Source organism: Lepisosteus platostomus, chromosome 3, assembly GCF_059453375.1.
Source record: "Lepisosteus platostomus isolate fLepPlt1 chromosome 3, fLepPlt1.hap1, whole genome shotgun sequence".
Lineage (NCBI taxonomy): Eukaryota > Metazoa > Chordata > Actinopteri > Semionotiformes > Lepisosteidae > Lepisosteus > Lepisosteus platostomus.
The window spans coordinates 3,218,710-3,238,394 of NC_142613.1; the positions used below are offsets into that span (position 1 = coordinate 3,218,710).

Consider the following 19,685-nt stretch of genomic DNA (forward strand, 5'->3'; position numbering starts at 1 on the left):
AGATCGACAGTCGCTTTAGATTTTGTAAAGCACCAGTTTCATTATTTTTCAGAACCCGACTGAGTCATCGGTGACTTTGATGTTTGCAGAATGATTTATGATGATATTTTTTTGTTTGGCGTTACGATGCCTATGCTGTTGAAAGGACTGGAACTCGTTTTGCATTGATTAGCCTCGGTGCCCGCACGAGCGGAATGAGATCTGACCGATGCGGCGGTCAGTGAGTCCAACTGTCCACCCGGAAACTGCAGCGGAACCGGGCCCAGAGAGTCGGGGGCTGCGTGCAGACAGAAGCGGGGACAGTTCAAATCTGTTTCATATCGGCCTCGCGTCTCTTGGCCCTGAGCGCCTTGTTTCCGGTCCTGCAGCAGCGCTGTTCGAAAATGAGCAGATACTCTCGCGCCCATCCTGCGGCATGCGGACGGAGCTGGACACGCGGTGTGACGCAGGGTGACGCAGGGCATTCTCTGTGACGCATGAGCCTGCGAGTGCTCCGTCGTCTGCGCGCTGGGCCTGCGGGGCTCGGCTCGGCTCGGCTCGGAGGTGCAGGAGAGGAACTGGCTGATCTTATCCCCTTCTCCTCCTCAGCGGATTCTGTCCGTCCTTGTCTTGTCAATGAGGGTCTCCGGAGGGGAACACGTGGGAACAAGGTAGGAAACCGGTGTCTGGTGTGTGTCTCGTGTGTGTGTGTGTGTGTGTGTGTGTGTGTGTGTGTGTGTGTGTGTGGTCGGGCTAATTAAGACACTCCAAGGGGTAACAGTGACCCCACAAAGTAATATACTGTTACTGCAAGCACTGCTGCTGACATTACTACTATTAATAATTTTAGAACAGCTGCTGCTATTGTTAGTAACTACCACTGCCTCTGCTACTGTTAGTAATTCTACCAATTGTAAGTAGTGCTCTTGCCACTGCTGCTCCTCCTGTTAGTATTTTTCTTACCGCTGCTCTTTCTAGTAAACGTACGACTGCATTACTGTCTCTACTCTTGCACCTCCTGCTACAGCCTCCACTTGAACTGCTGACGCTACTTCTGCTGCTACCATTCCCTGTCGTATGACGCTGGTGAGCTTCCGTTACACTAAAGGGCAATCCTGTCTGTCTCGCTTGCTGCAGATTTCTCTAAATGCCTCGTAAAGACACTGAGCTGAGGCACCACTGCAGTCTGGGGGCCCCACCATGGCTGTCGGCATCAGGGAACCGGACGTGTTTCTCAGGACGGGCGTTCCGAGATCTGCAGAGAGCACAAGGCGTCGGCAGACGGCAGAAAGCGCCCCAAAGCTGCCCTGCGACCGATCTTACACATCTGCTCACTGGGTGTGAGATGAGGGGTTCGTTTTTAGGCCGTGGCTGCAATGTCTTCTGACATTCGCAGGTTGCTCCTAGGGTCACCCCTCGACACTCTGACCCCTGACCCCTGTGAGGACAGCACCCTTCCTCGCTGTGCTGTGTGACAGGGGATTGAGCCCCGGGTTCTGGCTGCCCTGCGGCCCCCATCTGAGCTCCCAGCACCTGGGGTGATGCTTCAGCTCCTGCGCCCCGGTCTCCTGTGAGTCTGGCAACAGAGAGTGTGGAGCAACGCGAGTCCAGTGAGGGAGAACCCCCGAGATGGGCGGTGTGCGGCTGGGGGTGATGTCATTCTCCGCGTCTTTCATTGACGCGGATCTGTAGACCGTCAGGGCAGTGCTTAGTGCTGCTGCTTCACAAGTGGGGCCTGGGGTCAATTCCAGACCCGGGGTGCTGTCTGGGTGGAGTTTGCATGTTCTCCCCGTGTTTGACTGGGTTTCCTCCTGCAGTCCGAAGACGTGCTGATGGGTTCATTGGCTTCAGGGGAAACGGGCCCTGTGGTGTGAGTGTGCCTGTGTGTGTACCCCGCCTGGCTCCTGTTGCCCGCTGCCCCGGTTCCCCCTGTACTGGATGAAAGTGGTTGGGAAATGGGTGGGTTGATGGATGTAGAACAGTAGCCGGGCTTTGGAAAAAACGGAACGTCGTGCACATGAGCGGAAACACCTCTGAGAGTCTCCCCTCTCCCTCCCTGTGACCTGCCGGGCTGGGGTCCCGATCCACACACGCGCCGGGTCGTTCGTCTTCCTGCCCGCACTGCTGGCAGGGCTCCCCGTGCACCCCATTTTCAACGCTGCAGCGCCACATCCAGACACGTCATCCTTCCAGCCTGCTGCACTCCCCACCCCCCCAAAAACACACGCTCGCCCTCCTCCCTCTGTGTACCCCACAGGTCGGCAGCTGAAGGTGTCCATCGATGCTTCACGGTTTGGGGTTTGCTTGGTTTCTGGGTCAAAGCGTCTCGCTCCGTTGTCTGGGAGCAGCTGTTGTTTTGTTGTTCAGTTAAACTGAATAGAAGCAAATTCTTTAAGCCCAGCCCAACACACAGCTGGTATCCACGAGCGGATCAATAAACAACCGGGCTTGAACTGGGAGAATTACAGGGGAATGCACAGCTGCCAGTCTTCTTGCTTCAGGCATCCTTACCTACTAATTGTGTCACTACCTGCTCATTCAGATTAAAGCCCAGCTTTGCTCAGACCATTTATTTTCTCATGCTACTGTAGAAATGCATGATGTGCTTTTTTTTTTTTTTTTTTTTTTAGAATTCCCTACTGGTGCTAAAACTAGACAAGTTATGCTGCTTCATCTTTTGCAGGCAGTTTTGCTTGCAGAGTTGTTTTTGTTTTTAATCTGAGCCCCTGAGGCATGCTGGGAAGACGGGTCCACGCGTTTCTGTGCGGCCCAGGACAGCCAAACTCCCGCCAAGCAGCAATCCACAACAGCGTTGAAAAGAAATGCTTCCAGAAGAATTGTAACTTTCCCCCATGTGTCTGTGTGTCTTCCTGTGCGATTGGTGGATTGAAACTATGACTTTTTCTGCAGCCATGTGTGATTTTCCTAATTTAACATCAAAAACAAGGGCCAACAAAAACATTATTTCCATTGCATCCCAGAAATCTGATGATGACATATTATCGTTGTTCGAAATTGATGAAACATGTGAAAAACAATCATTGAAATAAATAAAATATTAAAATCTCAGAACTCCCTAAGAACTTGGGGTCTTTCTTCCCTGTGAGATACCCACAGAATGAGGGTGGTCAAAATCCTACCGGACAACAATTAAAAGGACTAATTAATCAATTAATGGTTGAATCAAGCCATTAAACATGAAACTGAAATTAAACAGGAACTGGAACGAAAAACTGATGACACTGGGCTGATGGAGACCCAGACAGGGGCATCCTGGACCGCCACCCGAAACAGCTTGTGGGGTTCTTCTGTCAAGCGGGGGTCAAGGACTCCCAAGAAAACCAGACCAGGCCGCAGTTCATTTTTTTGTTCTTTTTTAAAGATGCACCTTTCATTACAGATCTCTTTACTGCAGTAAACACCTGTCACAGCTACTACAATTATAGCAACGGTGTTTTCATAAGCACAGTAGCCATACATTCGTAAAAAGCAAAGTGAGAAGAAATGATTTTTTTTCTCTCTTTCCTTTCACATTATTTACAATATACAGGAGCGGTTCGTCCGAAAACAGAACCCGGTTCGGAATGAGCGGAGAAACAGGAATAAAATCTGGTGCTTCGGTTCTCTCTAGCGAAGTAGCAACAGAATTGTCCAGGCCAACTGACCACCTGAGGCTCCCTCCCTCCCATAATAGAATGATCTAGATCCGGGATGGCCAGCCCTGGTCCTACAGTGCCACTGTCCAGCCGGACGTACAGGTCGCCTGCACATCCTCAGTTTGCACAGACTTGGAACAATTTAGTTTTGACCACTGAAGCAGGAGATTTGGTCAGTTAAGCTGTTTAGAGACCATCTGAATCGAAAGTGCCGACTTCCTGTTGTTCTTAATAATAATAATAATAATAATAATTGCTTGCACTTATATAGCACTTTTCTGGACACTCCACTCAAAGCACTTTACAGGTAATGGGGATCCCCTCCAACACCACCAATGTGCAGCCCCACCTGGATGATGGATGATTAAGCACCACACATTACTTTGACGGACTGACTTAATTGAACTAACTAGCTGATTAAAATCGATCAAAACTCACACGTTCCAAGTGTTGCAAACCGATGATTTTAGGGGTGACCCATAAGGCCGGCTGGACTGTGGCTCTCCGGGACCAGGGCTGGCCAACCTCTGGATTAGCCAGATCATTTAGGAAGATAAACGTGTGGGCAGCATGGAGGTGGAGTGGTTAGCTTTGCTGCCTAGCAGCGCGGGGGTCCTGCTTTCAGTTCCTGGGGTGCTGTCTGTGTGGAGTCTGTATGCTCTCCCTGTGCTTGTGTGGGTGTCCTCCAGGTGCCCTGGGTTCCTCCTGCAGCCCAAAGACATGCTGGTGGATTAATTGGCTGCTGGGAAAACTGGCCCTGGCGTGAGTGTGTCTGTGTGTGTGTCTGTGTGTGCCCTGCGATGGACTGGCGTCCCGTCCAGGGGGTGCCCTGCCTTGCGCCTGTTGCTTGTTGGGACAGTCTCCGGCTCCCCTGCCAGCCTGAATTGGCTAAAGAGGTTAGAAAATGTAAGGATGGAAGACAAGCAGGTTATCACTTATTTTACTTAACCCTGAAAACTGTTTTAATGCAATTTTCCAAATAGAACTGATCATCACCTTTACTGCTTTACTGTGAGGCAAGAAAAAATGGCAGCCACAGCAAATCATGTAACTGATGCTTCTGCCTAAATGAGCTTATCGACAAAGAGACCCTCACCCATCTAGAAATTCTTAAGTCTTTTACTCCTATGTAACGATAAAATAAAGAAATCGATAAAGTGTGTGTGATTACTTATTGGATGGATATGGATCCAATACTACTTATTGGATGAGGATTTCGAAGGACCCGCATCACTGTGAGTTATGAGGGGTCATGTGTGATGGCTTTTCCTCTATGCGTGAAAGGATCAACAGCGCCGCCCCTGTGGCTGACCTGAGAGGTGCGGCCTCTGTCAGTGGTTGCATACGGGGGGGGGCTTGATTCAGAGGGTTAAGGGGCACTGTAGCACCGCTCGCCCCCTTTTATAAAACGCTGTACGTGTGCGAGACGGAGAGGGGGAGAGAGGGATGCGGTGGGCGGTGAGCTGGCCGGGCTGTGGGTTGCGTAGTGTGGCACCAGTCCCAGGAGTAAGAGATCGGGGGCCCCCCCCCTTACGCGGGGGCCACCTGACTGCTGGAGACGGAGGAGACCTGGGTGGTCTGAGAAGAGGAGTCCTCTTCCTCCCCGAACGGGCTCTTCCCGCAGAAAACCATCTTCAACATGCAGGAACGGAACTGCGGGGCAGGGAGAGAGACAATGGTACCGTTTCTAACGGGCCTCGGGTGCAGTCTTGTCCGACCCGCCGGGGCTCGCTGGGTCTGCTCTCCTGTCTGCGCCCTGCGCATCTCTGGGGGTACTGGGAGGCGCCCGAGAAAGGACGGAGCAAATCCCAGCCGGGGACGAACCGGACCCCCGAACACAGGCTTTCCTTCTTCACTCCAGGCCTCCCTCTTCCTGCTATCCCGCTGTCTTCCTCACTCCCCCTACTCCTCCACCTCTTCTCCCGCTTCGCCCTCCCCCCTCCGCCCTGCCCCCAGCCCCTCACCTGCTTGTTCATGTAGACGTAGATGATGGGGTTGTAGACGGTGGAGGCCTTGCAGAAGACGTTGGGGATGGTGGCCAGGCGCAGGTCGAAGCTCTCCCCGCGGTGCGTGATGACCCACAGCGCGAAGCTGGCGTAGGGCAGCCAGCACGCCAGGAAGCCCATCACCATCACCACCACCATCTTGGTCACCTCCCGCTCGGCCTTCTGGGTCGTGGCAGACTGCTCCTGAGCCTTGGCCACCTAAGAGACATGGAGAGAGAGGGGCAGATACTCACTCACACACCACACTGCACTGAGACTGAGAGAGCGGGGCCGATACACACTCACACACCACACTGCACTGAGACTGAGAGAGGGGGGCCGATACACACTCACACACCACACTGCACTGAGACTGAGAGAGGGGAGCCGATACACACTCACACACCACACTCTGCATCTGCAACATCTGAGCAAAGAGCTCAAATGAAGCCCACTATGCGGTCCTTTGAGGTTTGAACTATTTAACTGAGATCTCAGGTAGAACAGAGACCAGCAGGACAGGAGGAACAGCCCGACACCCCACAAGAGGAGGAGAATAGAGAAACCCCTTCCCAGAACCCCGCAGGGAGAGGAGAAAAAGCCCTTCCCAGAACCCCGCAAGGAGAGGAGACCCTGTCCAAAACCCCGCAAGGGGAGGAGACCCTGTCCAAAACCCCGCAAGGGGAGGAGACCCTGTCCAAAACCCCGCAAGGAGAGGAGACCCTTCCCAGAACCCCGCAAGGAGAGGAGACCCTGTCCAAAACCCCCCAAGGAGAGGAGACCCTTCCCAGAACCCCGCAAGGAGAGGAGACCCTGTCCAAAACCCCGCAAGGAGAGGAGAGAAAGCCTGAAGGCCCTGACAAAACCAAGCAAGAGCAGGAGAGGAGACCCTGCCTGAAAGCTCGCATGGGGAGGAGAGCAAAGGAGCGCCTTGGGTGTTGAGGGCCCCGCCCAGCCTCACCGATCGCAGTGTCATGAGCAGGCGGATGTAGCAGGTGACGATGGTGCTGAAGGGGACCCCAAAGCAGAACACGAAGAGGAACATGACGTAGGACTCGTTGTTAAACTTGTTGTTGGTGGTGTACCAGTCGGGCCCGCAAGAGCACTGCAGCCCCTCGGGAATATACCTGGGAGGAGCAATGGGAAAGAGCTGCTGAGGACCGGGAAGTGGATCGTGCCAGTGCCCCGCAGTCTGGGACATTTCAGTCCTGCACTGGGCCAATGCCTGGCGATAGAAAGTCCAGTGTTTACCCAATGTTAAGCTAACTGACATTATTACATAGACTGCACTATTGCTGCTGCTTCATCAGTATAAGAGCTAGTATTGCTCACACTAAAACCTGGATGGGAATGTGAATAGTTTCCCTGTAATACAAATGCAAGCCAGGCAGAGCAAGGTATAAAAAGTACAGCAGTGCTCTAATGTACATCCCAATACACAGCAGGCTGGGAAAGACTGGTATATTATGAATTTTGAGCTTGTAGCCAGTACATAGCCTCCGACACGCCTATGTCTGAGTGTCTTTGCACTGCGGTCCTAAGCTTCACACAAACCCAATCCAAGCAGGGGTGCTCAGACAACAGAGCAGTACAAAGCCTCCCACGTAGCGCAGTGTATGCAGAAGAGTGCAGGACTGCGCAGACAGCAGAGCTACATTTATGCTCAGACTACAGAACAGGACACGACAGCTCAGGCAGTGCAATGCGCACAGAGGGGTGCAGGACTGCGCAGGCATCTGCAGGCACTGACCGGCTCCAGCCGAAGAGTGGTGGGGTGGAGGCCACCAGAGCAAAGACCCACGTGACCGCACAGCCTATGATGGCGTGGGAGCTCCTGAAGGTGAGGTTGCTGATGGGCTTGCAGATGACCAGGTACCGCTCAAACGCCACCACGGCCAGGGACCAGAGGCTGACCATGCCTGCAGACGGAGACAGGTGGAGAGAACAGGGATATTCTGAGCATTGTGTCTGCAGGGAGTCATTCCCATCAGACGCTCCACCAGGGTGGGGCAGAGCGTGGGACTGGCCGAATTTCAGGTTCAATCCCAGCAGGATCAGCATTGTGAGAGCGATTTATGATAGAATAATAGAATTCTAGTTCTGATGTTCTACAGGCAGCACGTAACTTCAGACAGACAGCAGGCAGATACAGACAGACAGCAGGCAGATACAGACAGATACAGGCAGATACAGGCAGATACAGACAGACAGCAGGTAGATACAGACAGACAGCAGGCAGATACAGACAGACATATACAGGCAGACAGCAGGCAGATACAGACAGACAGCAGGCAGATACAGGCAGACAGCAGGCAGATACAGACAGACAGATACAGGCAGACAGCAGGCAGATACAGACAGACAGCAGGCAGATACAGACAGACAACAGGCAGATACAGACAGACATATACAGGCAGACAGCAGGCAGATACAGACAGACAGCAGGCAGATACAGACAGACAGATACAGGCAGACAGCAGGCAGATACAGACAGCAGACAGACACAGCAGGCAGATACAGACAGCAGGCAGATACAGACAGACAGCAGGCAGATACAGACAGACAGCAGGCAGATACAGACAGACAGATACAGACAGCAGACAGACAGCAGGCAGATACAGGCAGACAGATACAGACAGCAGACAGACAGCAGGCAGATACAGGCAGACAGCAGGCAGATACACACAGCAGGCAGATACAGGCAGACAGCAGGCAGATACACACAGCAGGCAGATACAGGCAGCCCGCTTCAGTCCAGCGGACACACAAGCAGACCCCCACCTCCCAGCCCCGATGTGAAGCCCTCGATCTTGCAGGCGACGGGGCCCATTGTGAAGTACATGTTGTAGAAGCTCAAGAAGGCGGTGAAGGAGCCCAGGGAGCACACGAGCAGGTTCGCCACGGCCAGGTTCACGAGGATGTAGTTGAGGTGCGAGCGCAGCTTCTTGTACTTGAAGGTGCAGATGATGGTGAGCAGGTTGATGGGGACGCCGGCGATGGTGAGGAATAACATGAAGGCGGCCATGCTCATGAACATGGTCGTGCTGCCCAGGTGCGTCTGCGGCACCAGGAAGGGAGACAGAGCCGTGATGTTGTTGGTGTTGAGCTTGATGGGGATATAAAAGTCGTCCGGGAGCTCTTGCTGGTAGGAATCGGGCCGAAGTTGATGCATTTTGTCGCTTTATAGAAAATCGCCTACGTGCATGCAAGAACAAACGGTCCCTACTTGGGTTAAAATCTTTCTCGGTCCTTCGGTTTTTTTAAAAATATATATATATCGTTCTTTTACAGTTACACTGCAGGAAAGTAGATGGACACGTACATATACACAGATTTCTGAATTTGGATCTGGTCTGCAACAGCGTCGGCGCGCGCGAGCCGATTTCCCTCCTGTTTGGCTCGAGCCGGCCTTTTATAGGGACCCCCCAGAAAGCATGCGACTCGATCGCCCCCCGTCCCGCTCTTGTCCAATCACCCCCCCCCCCCAGCAACCTGAAGGATTTGGAAGGTTTTTTCCCTCCACCTTCTCCCTTAATCCAATTTTTGCCACCCGAAAACCCCCGTTAATCAGGATTATCCCCCTCGCAAAGCAGCGGCATTCGGCGTTAGAGCCGCTCGCTAATCCGGCCCGCGAGGCCTTTGGAGCGGCTCATCGCGCGCGCTCGGCCCCGCTCTAATCCGCTCCGGGGCGGGTGTCGCCTGCTCGCGCCCCCCCCCCCCCGCCGGGGCGACGCCTCTCGGCTCCGGGAACCCAGACCAGTGCTCCCTCTCACTCTGAGTGCCTTTGTGCGCAAAACTTCCAAGTTGTGCAAATTGTTTCGCGCCCCCCAGTGACAAACACTTGTCGCGCACCACATTGAGTGTTGGTCAGATTTTAAACCTGAAATTATTATTTTTGGGGGGGTTTGTTAACGTACTCATTCTCATAGACGCACAGAGACCCTAAAGACCGGGACAGCGATCCCACGAGCCCAGCCGGTGGAGACCGAGCGTGGAGCGAGCGCGAGCAGGGAGGGACGAGACTGCGAGAGCGCGCAGATACCGAGGGTCACGCACGCAGCCCGGCCTCTCGCCGCCAGTCTCGTGTGGTCAGTTCGGCACTTTTCAACTGACGACCGTGTTTGTTTAATTATCATCATATTTTGGGAGGGGTTTAATTTTTGGTGCGCAGCTCAATTTCCTATGTGCGCTGATTTCATAACCTGAGTGAGTTCAGAGCGAACATTGACCCGGACATGTCTGTCCCCGCCTGAGTCCTGCTGTCGGCCTCTGCGGGCTGGGTCTATCCAGCAAGCCCTGGGCTCTGGAGTCCCGGGAGGGAGAACTGCCTACAGTGAATTCGGGGCTCCGTAGGGGTCTCTTCATTTAAGATCTGTGAAAATAGAGCACCTCAATTTAGAAGAAGAGAAAAACTGTGCGCTGCTTTCGCGAGAACAGAAGTGTAACCCTGGAACACACTGAGCGTGTGACTATGCAGAGTCTCTGTTGAGTTTCCTGCCCTTGTCCAAACCTCTCTGCTCCTTCACATGGCTCAGTCCAGCGCTGATTTGTGATGTGCCTGTGTCGCTGTTCGCTGGGTCTGGACGAAGTCCCCATTCACAAGAAGCAGGAAAACACAGATCTTTTCCTCTTTGTTACAGAACAATTGATTTTTAAGAACTGGAGTTAGTGCAATCACTATTAGTAGTTACTATTAGAGCTGTTACTATCAGTGCATTCATTATTAGTGCAATCACTATTAGTGTAGTTACTAATAGTGCACTGATTATTAGTACAATTACTATTAGTGCATTCTTTTTTAATGCAATCACTATTAGTGCAGTAATTACTAGTGCAATTACTATTAGTACAGTCACAGACAGCCACTATTAGCATAGTCATTATGAGGTCAGTTACTATTAGTGTGTCGCTATTAGTGCAGTTACTGTTGGTGCAGTCACTACTAGTGTAATCACTCTAAGTGCAGTCTTTATTTGTGCAATCACTATTATTGCCCTCATTATTAGTGCAATTATAGGACAAGCTTTAGAGTTTTGCACTCCTGTGTGAAATTTGCTTCCTCTTTCCTCCATCATAATCGAGGACCACAGCCAGTGCAGGGTTTGGTAATGGAGACATTTGTACAGTTGACTATTTCCCGTGTATGTGTGCTGATTCCTCTGTAGGTTTTATTGTTTCCTGTGTGTGGGTTGTGTGTTGATTCCTGCTATGTAGGGTGTGTACATGGTTTATTAACTTCGGCACGGTTTACTCCTAACAGTGCACATTTTAGTAAACTAAAACGAGGAAAGGAAAAGACACAGGAGCATTTTTGTGCAGCTGGAACCCCTCTCCCATTGGTTAGCATTGCTGCCTTGCAGTGTTTCTTGGGGGCACCTGTCCCCAGAGGTGAACCACAGCTGGTGGCAAATTCGCACACTTGGCCGTTCGAACAGATCAAGAAATGAGAAAGGATCACGAACAATCAAGGAGCTGTTCTTTGCTACATGTAAAATGTTATGCAGGTAATATTGAAATGGTAAATACGGAGTCGAATAAAACAGAATGAGACTGATTTATATGCAGTTCACTGTTTCAGTTGCACAGTTGACTGACTCGATTCCACAGTCCATTCATTTGAAAGCATAGTTCAGTAATTAGGTTTTACATCCGCACGCTCGGTTTTTGTGGTGAAATGGACTGTTTTTCTGTGAATCTGCTGAAGATGCTAATGTGTCGTTCTTCCCCTACGTTCTGCACTGAGCACAGGGAGAACATCTCTCCACGTCAGGCCAGAGAGCAAGCCTGGAGCTGGATGAGCTCCCCCCTGCTGGTCAGTCTGTTATACGCCTCACGCAGATGATCCTCTCTGGGTCCCCACGTCCGTGAAGATACAGACTCGATCCTCTGTGGCATCACTCACTGATACCAGCTAACGACTCCATAATCCCTGATTAGCAGTGTGTGCACAGGGCTGACCGAGCTCTGGGCTCGGCTCAGCAGCCTGTGTGCACAAACAAGTCTCTGTTTTTTTTTTCTTGTTGACAGAGTAGTACAAAGAAATCATTTTTTTTAAAATGCCAGTGTTCCTGCTTTTCTTTAAATAGCACCACTTTGACAGGAGCGGTTTGAGAGAGAGAGCATCAGGTGTCGTTTTTTCAGCTAGCGGAGAGGGTTTCCCACGCTGCCCGAGCCCAGACTCCAAGAGCCTCTGTGCACAGGATTCTCTCCCTGTGGCCTTCATGTTGCTCTGCTGCCGAGGAAGAAGAGGGCTTGAAGTGTCTCGTCTCGTCTGTGACATTCCTGACTTTCTTGTGAGCCCAGGCAGGCGGATAAGGGAGCAAGGCAAACATCCAGGGAGACAGTTTCCCTCCGAACCCGTTACAGACTTTACAGAAAAGTATTTGCTCTGCAGTGTCGCATGATATCACTTCCATCTGAGAGGCGCCATGTTCTTTTCCCTGTAGGTGCAGACCAACACTGCGATTGTGGACAGAGGTGGACAGTGTTTGACAGTGTTGAACTTTGTTGGACAGTGTTTGACAGTGTTTGACTGTGTTGGACCGTGTTGGACCGTGTTGGACAGTGATGAACAGTGTTGAACTGTGTTTGATTGTGTTGGACAGTGTTGGACAGTGATGAACAGTTTTGAACTGTGTATGATTGTGTTGGACAGTGATGAACAGTGTTAAACTGTGTTGGACAGTGTTTGACAGTGTTGGACTGTGTTAAACAGTGATGAACAGTGTTGAACAGTGTTTGACAGTGTTGGACTGACACAGGAGAGGAACGTCCCACTTTCTCAGCTCACTGAATTGCCATTGATGGATTCAGAGCAAAGTCCTGCCTGCAGACGATCAGAGGGAAGACAGTGAGCAGAGAGGTTGTCCGAGCACTACAGCCCTGAAACACCAGCACACGGTGGGGGTGGAGGGGAACCCCAGTACCTGTAAAGAGCTTTGAGTGGAGTGTCCAGCAAAAGCGCTATAGAAGTGTAGGGAATTATTATTATTATACAGAAAGTATTCGATATTGTCAAAATAGCGCCGTGTCATGAATGAATCTTGTAAACAGAAGACTGTGGAAATTCTCATTAAAAAGGATGTTTTCACAGGTTAAATTGCCCTTTTATGCTTTAAGCCGGGCAGCACAGTGATGCAGTGGTTAACACCGCTGCCGAGTAGCGCTGAGGCCCTGGGTTCGATTCTGGAGCTGAAGTTCTGTCCCTGTGGAGTTTGTGTGATTTCTCTGTGTTTGTGGGGGTCTTGTCCTACAGTCCAAAAACACACTGGTGGGTTAATTGGCTTCGGGGAAAATTGACCCTGGTCTGTGTGTGTCTGTGTGTGTCTCTGCGTGTGTGTCTGTACGAGCCCTGCCATGGAGGGGCGTCATGTCCAGGGCGTACCCTGGCTTGTGCCCATTGCTTTCCAGGATAGACTCCAAGTCCCGGCAACCCTGCATTGGATAAAGCAGTTAGAAAATGGATGGATGTTTAAAGCTGTCAAAGAAACCACAGAGGCTTAAAGTGTTCCTGCGGAGCGCCTGCGGAGCCGAGTCTGTCAGGCCAGTGCGCGGCAGCCTGGCTGCAGTTCCCGCACGCTGCCACCAGAGGGCGCCAAAAGCCCTGCACAGCCGTGGACGGCAGAACCGAGCCTGTTGAAGACTTAATTCTCAGTGGGAATCGGCGACAGTTATCAGCTCTTAAAGTGTTTCGAAAATACAACCCACTGTCTTTCTGTGACATAAGTAAAAAAAAACATCCAGTCCATCAAAGCTGCGCTACTGATCCAGCTTCTACACCCACTTCTTTCGCTTTGCCGCATACAGTATCTTGCCTCCTCGATTACTGTGGGTCAATTGGTGTTATAGCAGCGCTGTAATCTTGTAGAGGTTTACTGCGGTACAGAGCGCCGTTACAGAACAGTGAAACTGCAGTAAAACGTGTCAGAGCACAGAGATTTGGGGTACAGTGTTAGAGCACAGAGATCTGGGGTGCAGTGTGCCAGAGCACAGGGATTTGGGGTACAGTGTGTCAGAGCACAGAGATTCGGGGTACAGTGTGTCAGAGCAGACAGATCTGGGGTACAGTGTGTCAGAGAACAGAGATTTGGGGTACAGCCTGCCAGAGCAGACAGATCTGGGGTACAGTGTGTCAGAGTACAGAGATCTGGGGTACAGTGTGCCAGAGCACAGGGATTTGGGGTACAGTGTGTCAGAGCACAGAGATCTGGGGTACAGTGTGTCAGAGCACAGAGATTTGGGGTACAGTGTGTCAGAGCAGACAGATCTGGGGTACAGTGTGTCAGAGATTTGGGGTACAGCCTGTCAGAGCAGACAGATCTGGGGTACAGTGTGTCAGAGCAGAGATCCTGGATCCAATTCATATCAGTTCAGTTCAAAGGACTTTACTGGCCTGACCGATCCAGAACAGTGCTGCCAAAGCACAGTAACAGGCAGCCATTGCCTACAGTGCAGGAGTCTATACACCACATAAAACAGGACAATCAGCCGGACACTGACAGCAGCACCACTCAGACCCACAGCACTGTAACCCCAGAATCACAGCGCCTTCTCTCTCTTTCCCTGTTTCTCAAATTCACATGAGAAAAAGGAGCTATAGAGGCTCAGAATGTTGGTAAAAAATGACCCAAAAAGACACATTATTTGAGAGTCTCACTCTCTGTTCCCCAGGCTGGGACAGAATATCACACACGGGCTGCAGCTCTGTTGAGTTTCCTCTCCCAGTAGCATCAGTAGCTGTTCTGCTCCTGGCGGGTGGGGGAATTCTGGGATTAGATTTGTTATTTTAGGGAAGGATGTTGGTCTAATCCCAGAGTATTCCTCTCTCTTTCCTCTCTCCCCCACCTCACTCTCTCCAATGCAAGAAGCTCGATGAATTACAATGTTGCCAAGGCCAAAAAAATTAGCAAAACATTTCCAGACATTATTATGGAGGCTCACTCCCTGTTCCTCGGGCTGTGACAGGAGATCACTCTCCCTCTCTCCCCTTGTCTCTCTCACCTTTCTCTCCTCTCTCCCCCTCTCCTCTCTCCCTCTCTCCTCTCTCTCCCTCCTCTCCCTCTCTCCCTGTCTCTCTCACCTTGCCTGCGATGGGCTCTAACCCTCTTTTTCTCCTCTCTCTCCTCTCCCTCCTCTCTCCTCTCCCTCTCTCTCTGTCTCTCTCACCTTGCCCGCGATGGGCTCTAATCCTCCCTCTCTCCTCTCTCTCTCCTCCCTCTCCTCTCTCTCCCTTCCTGTCTCCCTCCCTCTCTCAAATTCAAATTCATATTCAAAAAGCTTAATTGGCATGACTGGTTGATGACAGTGTTGCTAAAGCAGTTCCATCCATCATTACTACATCTGCAGACATTAATAATACAGACACCACGGGACATTTCCATTCACATACAATATACAACACACAGACCGTCCCTCTCTCTCCTCCCCCCTCTCTCTCACCTTGCCTGTGATGGACCCTAATCCTCTGTCTCCGTCATCCCCTGCACGGGCTGTGATCTTGTTAAGGGCTCAGCGCTCGTTAGCCAAATGGTGTTAAAACTCTTAAGGAGGCTCTACAGGAAGCACCTTGACTGAAGTTGAGGTGACTTTCCTCGCGCCCCCCTTCCCCCACCCAGCTCAGCTCGCATCTGCCAAAGATTTCACAGAACGTTTTTAGCAGAGGGGAAAATGGGGAGCTACAGGCTGCTTTCATTCTCCGACTGGCTTCAGTCGATTGACCTGGGAGGCCTTAACAGTGGTAGAGGTGTGAGCAGGAGGGACACGTTAGGCTAAGCAGGAACTTCATTACATCTGCGACAATATCACTTACATGAGAGTCAGAAAACGATCTATGCAAAGGGGATCTGTGCCATAACAGCCTCACCTATAGTTCAAGACCCCAGATTCTCAGTAATAACGGGGTGCCAGTCTCTCTGCTGTTGTTTTTACCCATGGTACCCCAGCTGATAGTACAGCCTCCCTGTTCCAGCCGTCTCAAGAGGTCATTTCTCTGCTTGTCACAATAGTGCCAGAGGATCCGCAGAAGACAGAGCTCTCTCAGCCCGGTGCGCTCATGTGGCTGGACTACGGGATACAGGGGGAACAGCCCCCTCAGGTGTGAGGACCAGTACAGGATGCACTGGGAACAGCCCCCTCAGGTGTGAGGACCAGTACAGGATGCACTGGGAACAGCCAGCTCAGTGTGAGGACTCCTACTAGCCTGGTGTTTGTCTTGCATCTATAGTATATCACCCTACAGCTCCCAGCAGGCAGCCCACTGGAGCTCAGCAGGTGGGAGCCTGGTCAGTACCTGGAGGGGAGACTCCTGGGAAAAACTAAGGTTGCTGCTGGAAGAGGTGTTAGTGGGGCCAGCAGGGGGCGCTCACCCTGCGGTCTGTGTGGGTGCTAATGCCCCAGTGTAGTGACGGGGACACTATACTGTAAACAGGTGCCGTCCTTTGGATGAGACGTAAAATCGAGGTCCTGACCCTCTGTGGTCATTAAAAATCCCAGGGCGTTTCTTGAGCAAAGAGTGGGGTTTTTATGTGTGTGTTTAGGTGCTCAGGTCCCGGCCAGATATCCCCCTGGCCTTTACCCATCATGGGCTCCTAATAACCCCCCTCTCTGAACTGGCTTCATCACTCTGCTCTCCTCCCCACTGAGAGCTGCTGTGTGGGGAGAGGACTGGAGCATCATCCAGGTGGGGCTGCACACTGGTGGGGGTGGTGGAGGGGATCCCCATGACCTGTACAGCACTTTCAATTTCCACACACACACACACCTGCCTGCCCACTCACCCAGCGCCCGTTTCAGAGGAAGCTTGCTGGCGGCCTGTGGAGGCCAGGGAAAGGCCTGCTGGGACAGCGCACCCGGAGGCCCAGTCCCGCTCGGCGCTCGGGCCGACGGCGGTTACGTGACTCCTGCCCCCCTGCCGGGGCGCCGCAGCTCAGCGCATCGCAGGTTATGAGGTCAGTGAGCGATTACAGACGATTAACGCGCTGACCCCTGACCCCCGGCCCCAAGTTGTCCGGTAAGAGCGATCCTCTCGGAGCACGCATGCCGAGCTAAACCCTCTCCACCTCTAATCCCATCAGCGCATTTCCTCCTGCTCCCCCACACCCTCCGCTGCTCCAGGGCAATTCATCCAATTACCCCCCCCCCACTGACACACATCTCCTCACCAGTGACCCGGGGGGCATATGTGCATGGGTGTGCGTGTGTTTGTGTGTGTGTGTATGTGCATGTGTGTGTGTCTGTGTACATACCTGTGTTTGTGTGCGTTTTTAGGTACACGTGTATGTGTAGCCATGCGTGTGTCTTTGTACGCGTGTGTGTTTATGTGTGTGCGTATGTGCATGTGTATGTGTCTGTGTACATGCATGTGTGTTTGTGTGTGCTTTTAGGTACACGTGTATGTGTAGCCATGTGTGTGTCTGTGTGAGTGTGTGTTTTAGTGTGTGTGAGTTCAGGTATTGTGTGAGTGTGTGTGTTGAGGTGTGAGGTCAGGTGTGTGAGTGTGGAGTTAGGTGTTGTGTGTGCTCTTCTAGTCAGTGTGTGGTCTCATCTTTCACCTTTGGGGCCCAGGAACGGCAGTGTGTTGCTGAGACCCTCAGTATCTCACGGGTGAGAACGAGCAGGAAGAGGAGGCTGTCCAGTGCCCTTTGCTCACTGTTAACAGCCTACGAACCTGAGGAGCCCAGGAAATCAGCTTCTGCAGCCTGGCTGGACGGTATGTTACACCCACCCACTACTCTTCATGTAAAGCAGCACGTCCCCATTTCCAGTCTTGGATGACCTTCCCTACAAACAGGAACAGGCCTCTTTCATGATGCCTGTCTGCCCCTCACATCTTCCTGATGGCTGTCTCTGTTTCTTCCAGGCCATAGTGCTTGTTCAGAATCAGGACATGTTGCAAATGTTGTGAATGAGCTTCAGGCTGCAGTACATGTGTCTCCTGTGGTCTTCAGGCTCTCAGGCTCCAGTCTGAAGCTCTGCTGCTCCTTAGCTCTGAGGGCTGCTGGCTGCTCCAGTCAGCTGTGTCTTCCTGCAGCTCCAAACCCTGGGAGAGACTGAAGGGAGACTGTGGGAGACAGTTTGAGACAGTGGGAGACTGTGGGAGACAGTTTGAGACAGTGGGAGACAGTGGGAGACACTTTGAGACAGTGGGAGACTGTGGGAGGCTGAGGGGAGACTGTAGGAGACAGTGGGAGACTGAGGGACACAGTGGCGGTCTGTGAGACAGAGTCCTTACAGCACTGTTCCTCTAGGACTGTGGAAAGGACACCCAGCACATATCAGATCAGGTCAGTCAGCACTTTCCAATCCTGTCAGATACTCTAGCTTGAATGTTATTAAACTGTGTGTGGAAGAAGTGCTAAATTTAAATAAAGACTACTGCTTCTGTCTGAGAGCCCTTTCCCCAGGAACCAGGGGAGCTGAGTTTTGTTTTGGACGCACACTGATTTGTCTATTTGTCGAGCGCCGCGCAGTTCCTCCGCTGAGCGCTCCCCCCCGCGAGGAAGGTACCCCGAGACAACCCGATGGCCGCGGAGCTCCGCGCGCAGCCCGCGAGCCCACGCCCGGCCCCGCGCGCGCAGATGGGACGGACAGGAAACTGGAGCCGGTGTCTCGTGTCGAGATCTGAACAGCCGGCGCGTTTTCCGGGTGACCACACTCAATCTGTTCCCAGCTAATTGACTTCATTACTCCCGCTATTAATTAAACACAACTGAGACCGTTTTTTTTTTTCTTGACAGTTTCTATTGGATTAGGCCACTCTCGGTATGACAACTGACGGGCGCTTGGCTCACGCGAGCCAGTTTCTCACACCGCGTGGGTAGGAAATTAATAAGCGAGGAGATGAGCGGCGCGAGTCGTTGTTATCATCGCGATCGCTGGTTTGCGCGCGTCTTGAGGTGCGGCACGAGGAGACGGCCCAGCCCCCCCCCCCCCAACACACACCCAGGACCGCCCCTCCGGCACGAGTCAGGGGGTTCGGATCCAGGAATATCCGGGCTTCGCTGTGCTGTTGCGCGGCGGTTCGGAACCGCGACTCGAATCGAAATGAAATCACCCCGCCCCGCGCGCCCGTGAACGTTAAGACAGCGTGCACGCTGTCAGACCAAGCAAAAAACAAACCAACAAAATACAGTCGTGTATGTTCTTTGAGGAGACATCTATGGAACGGCACTTAAATTATTTAACCGTGGAGTCTTTAAGTACTTCGGCTCGTAAGGGGCAGGGTGACTTCTGAATCACGCCCCGAGCCCGGTTCTGGTTATTTCTCTTGGGGGTCCATGGAGAAGGCAGAGCAGCTCTGTCACAGAGAGCCTGTGCAACGGACATCAGAAGGTGGAGTCCAAGAGCTCTGGACAGTGGTGTCCAGTCCTGATCCTGCAGGGTCAGTCAGTGTGTCTGCAGTGGTGTCCAGTCTGGTCCTGCAGGGCTGGTCAGTGTGTCTGCAGTGATGTCCAGTCCTGGTCCTGCAGAGCCAGTCAGTGTGTCTGCAGTGATGTCCAGTCCTGGTCCTGCAGAGCCAGTCAGTGTGTCTGCAGTGGTGTCCAGTCCTGGTCCTGCAGGATCAGTCAGTGTTGAGACAGAGCAACTGTGGGCTGAAGGTGGGGGTTCCCAGCCCTGGTCCCTGGGGAACCCCTGTCACAGCTGGGTTGTACCCCACCTGAGTTCCTCATCACAGGCTGAGTGATTTCAGTTTTAAACTGGTGTGCAGCTCCTGAAAAGCCCACTGGGAGTTGCGAAGGGTATGAACCCTGTCTGAGTCTCACTCAGGCGTGTTGCCCCGAAATCTCACCTGCAGGGCCTGACCGACGCCCCGCTGGGGGGCCGCCGGGTCAGAAACGGGGGGCGCAGAGGCGGGGTACAGGCCTGTGTGCTGACAGCGCAGACAAGGGGCTCCAGTCCCAGAGCTGAGGGCAGGAGCAAGGAAACCCAGAGTCCAGAGAGAGACAGCAGTGAGCCCTGGGGGCAGAGACAGGGGGGTCCCCCAGCCCTGATGATGGATGGAAGGGTGGTGGGCTCATCTCTTGCAGGGTGCAGGGCGTTATGCAGACTGTCAAGCACAAGGCTGGCC

At 52.5% G+C, this 19,685-nt stretch overlaps 1 protein-coding gene across 1 annotated transcript; it reads right to left on the reverse strand.

Moving 5' to 3' along the window:
• Positions 1-5,057: 5,057 nt before the first annotated feature.
• On the reverse strand, positions 5,058-9,019 carry opn1sw2 (opsin 1 (cone pigments), short-wave-sensitive 2). Its single transcript, XM_088623874.1, has 5 exons — positions 8,402-9,019; positions 7,371-7,539; positions 6,582-6,747; positions 5,600-5,839; positions 5,058-5,288 (listed from the first exon to the last, which is right to left on the reverse strand). The coding sequence occupies exons 1-5, from the start codon at positions 8,790-8,792 to the stop codon at positions 5,166-5,168; spliced, it is 1,089 nt and encodes a 362-aa protein (XP_088480000.1). The 5' UTR covers positions 8,793-9,019; the 3' UTR covers positions 5,058-5,165.
• Between the last annotated feature and the right edge of the window lie 10,666 nt (positions 9,020-19,685).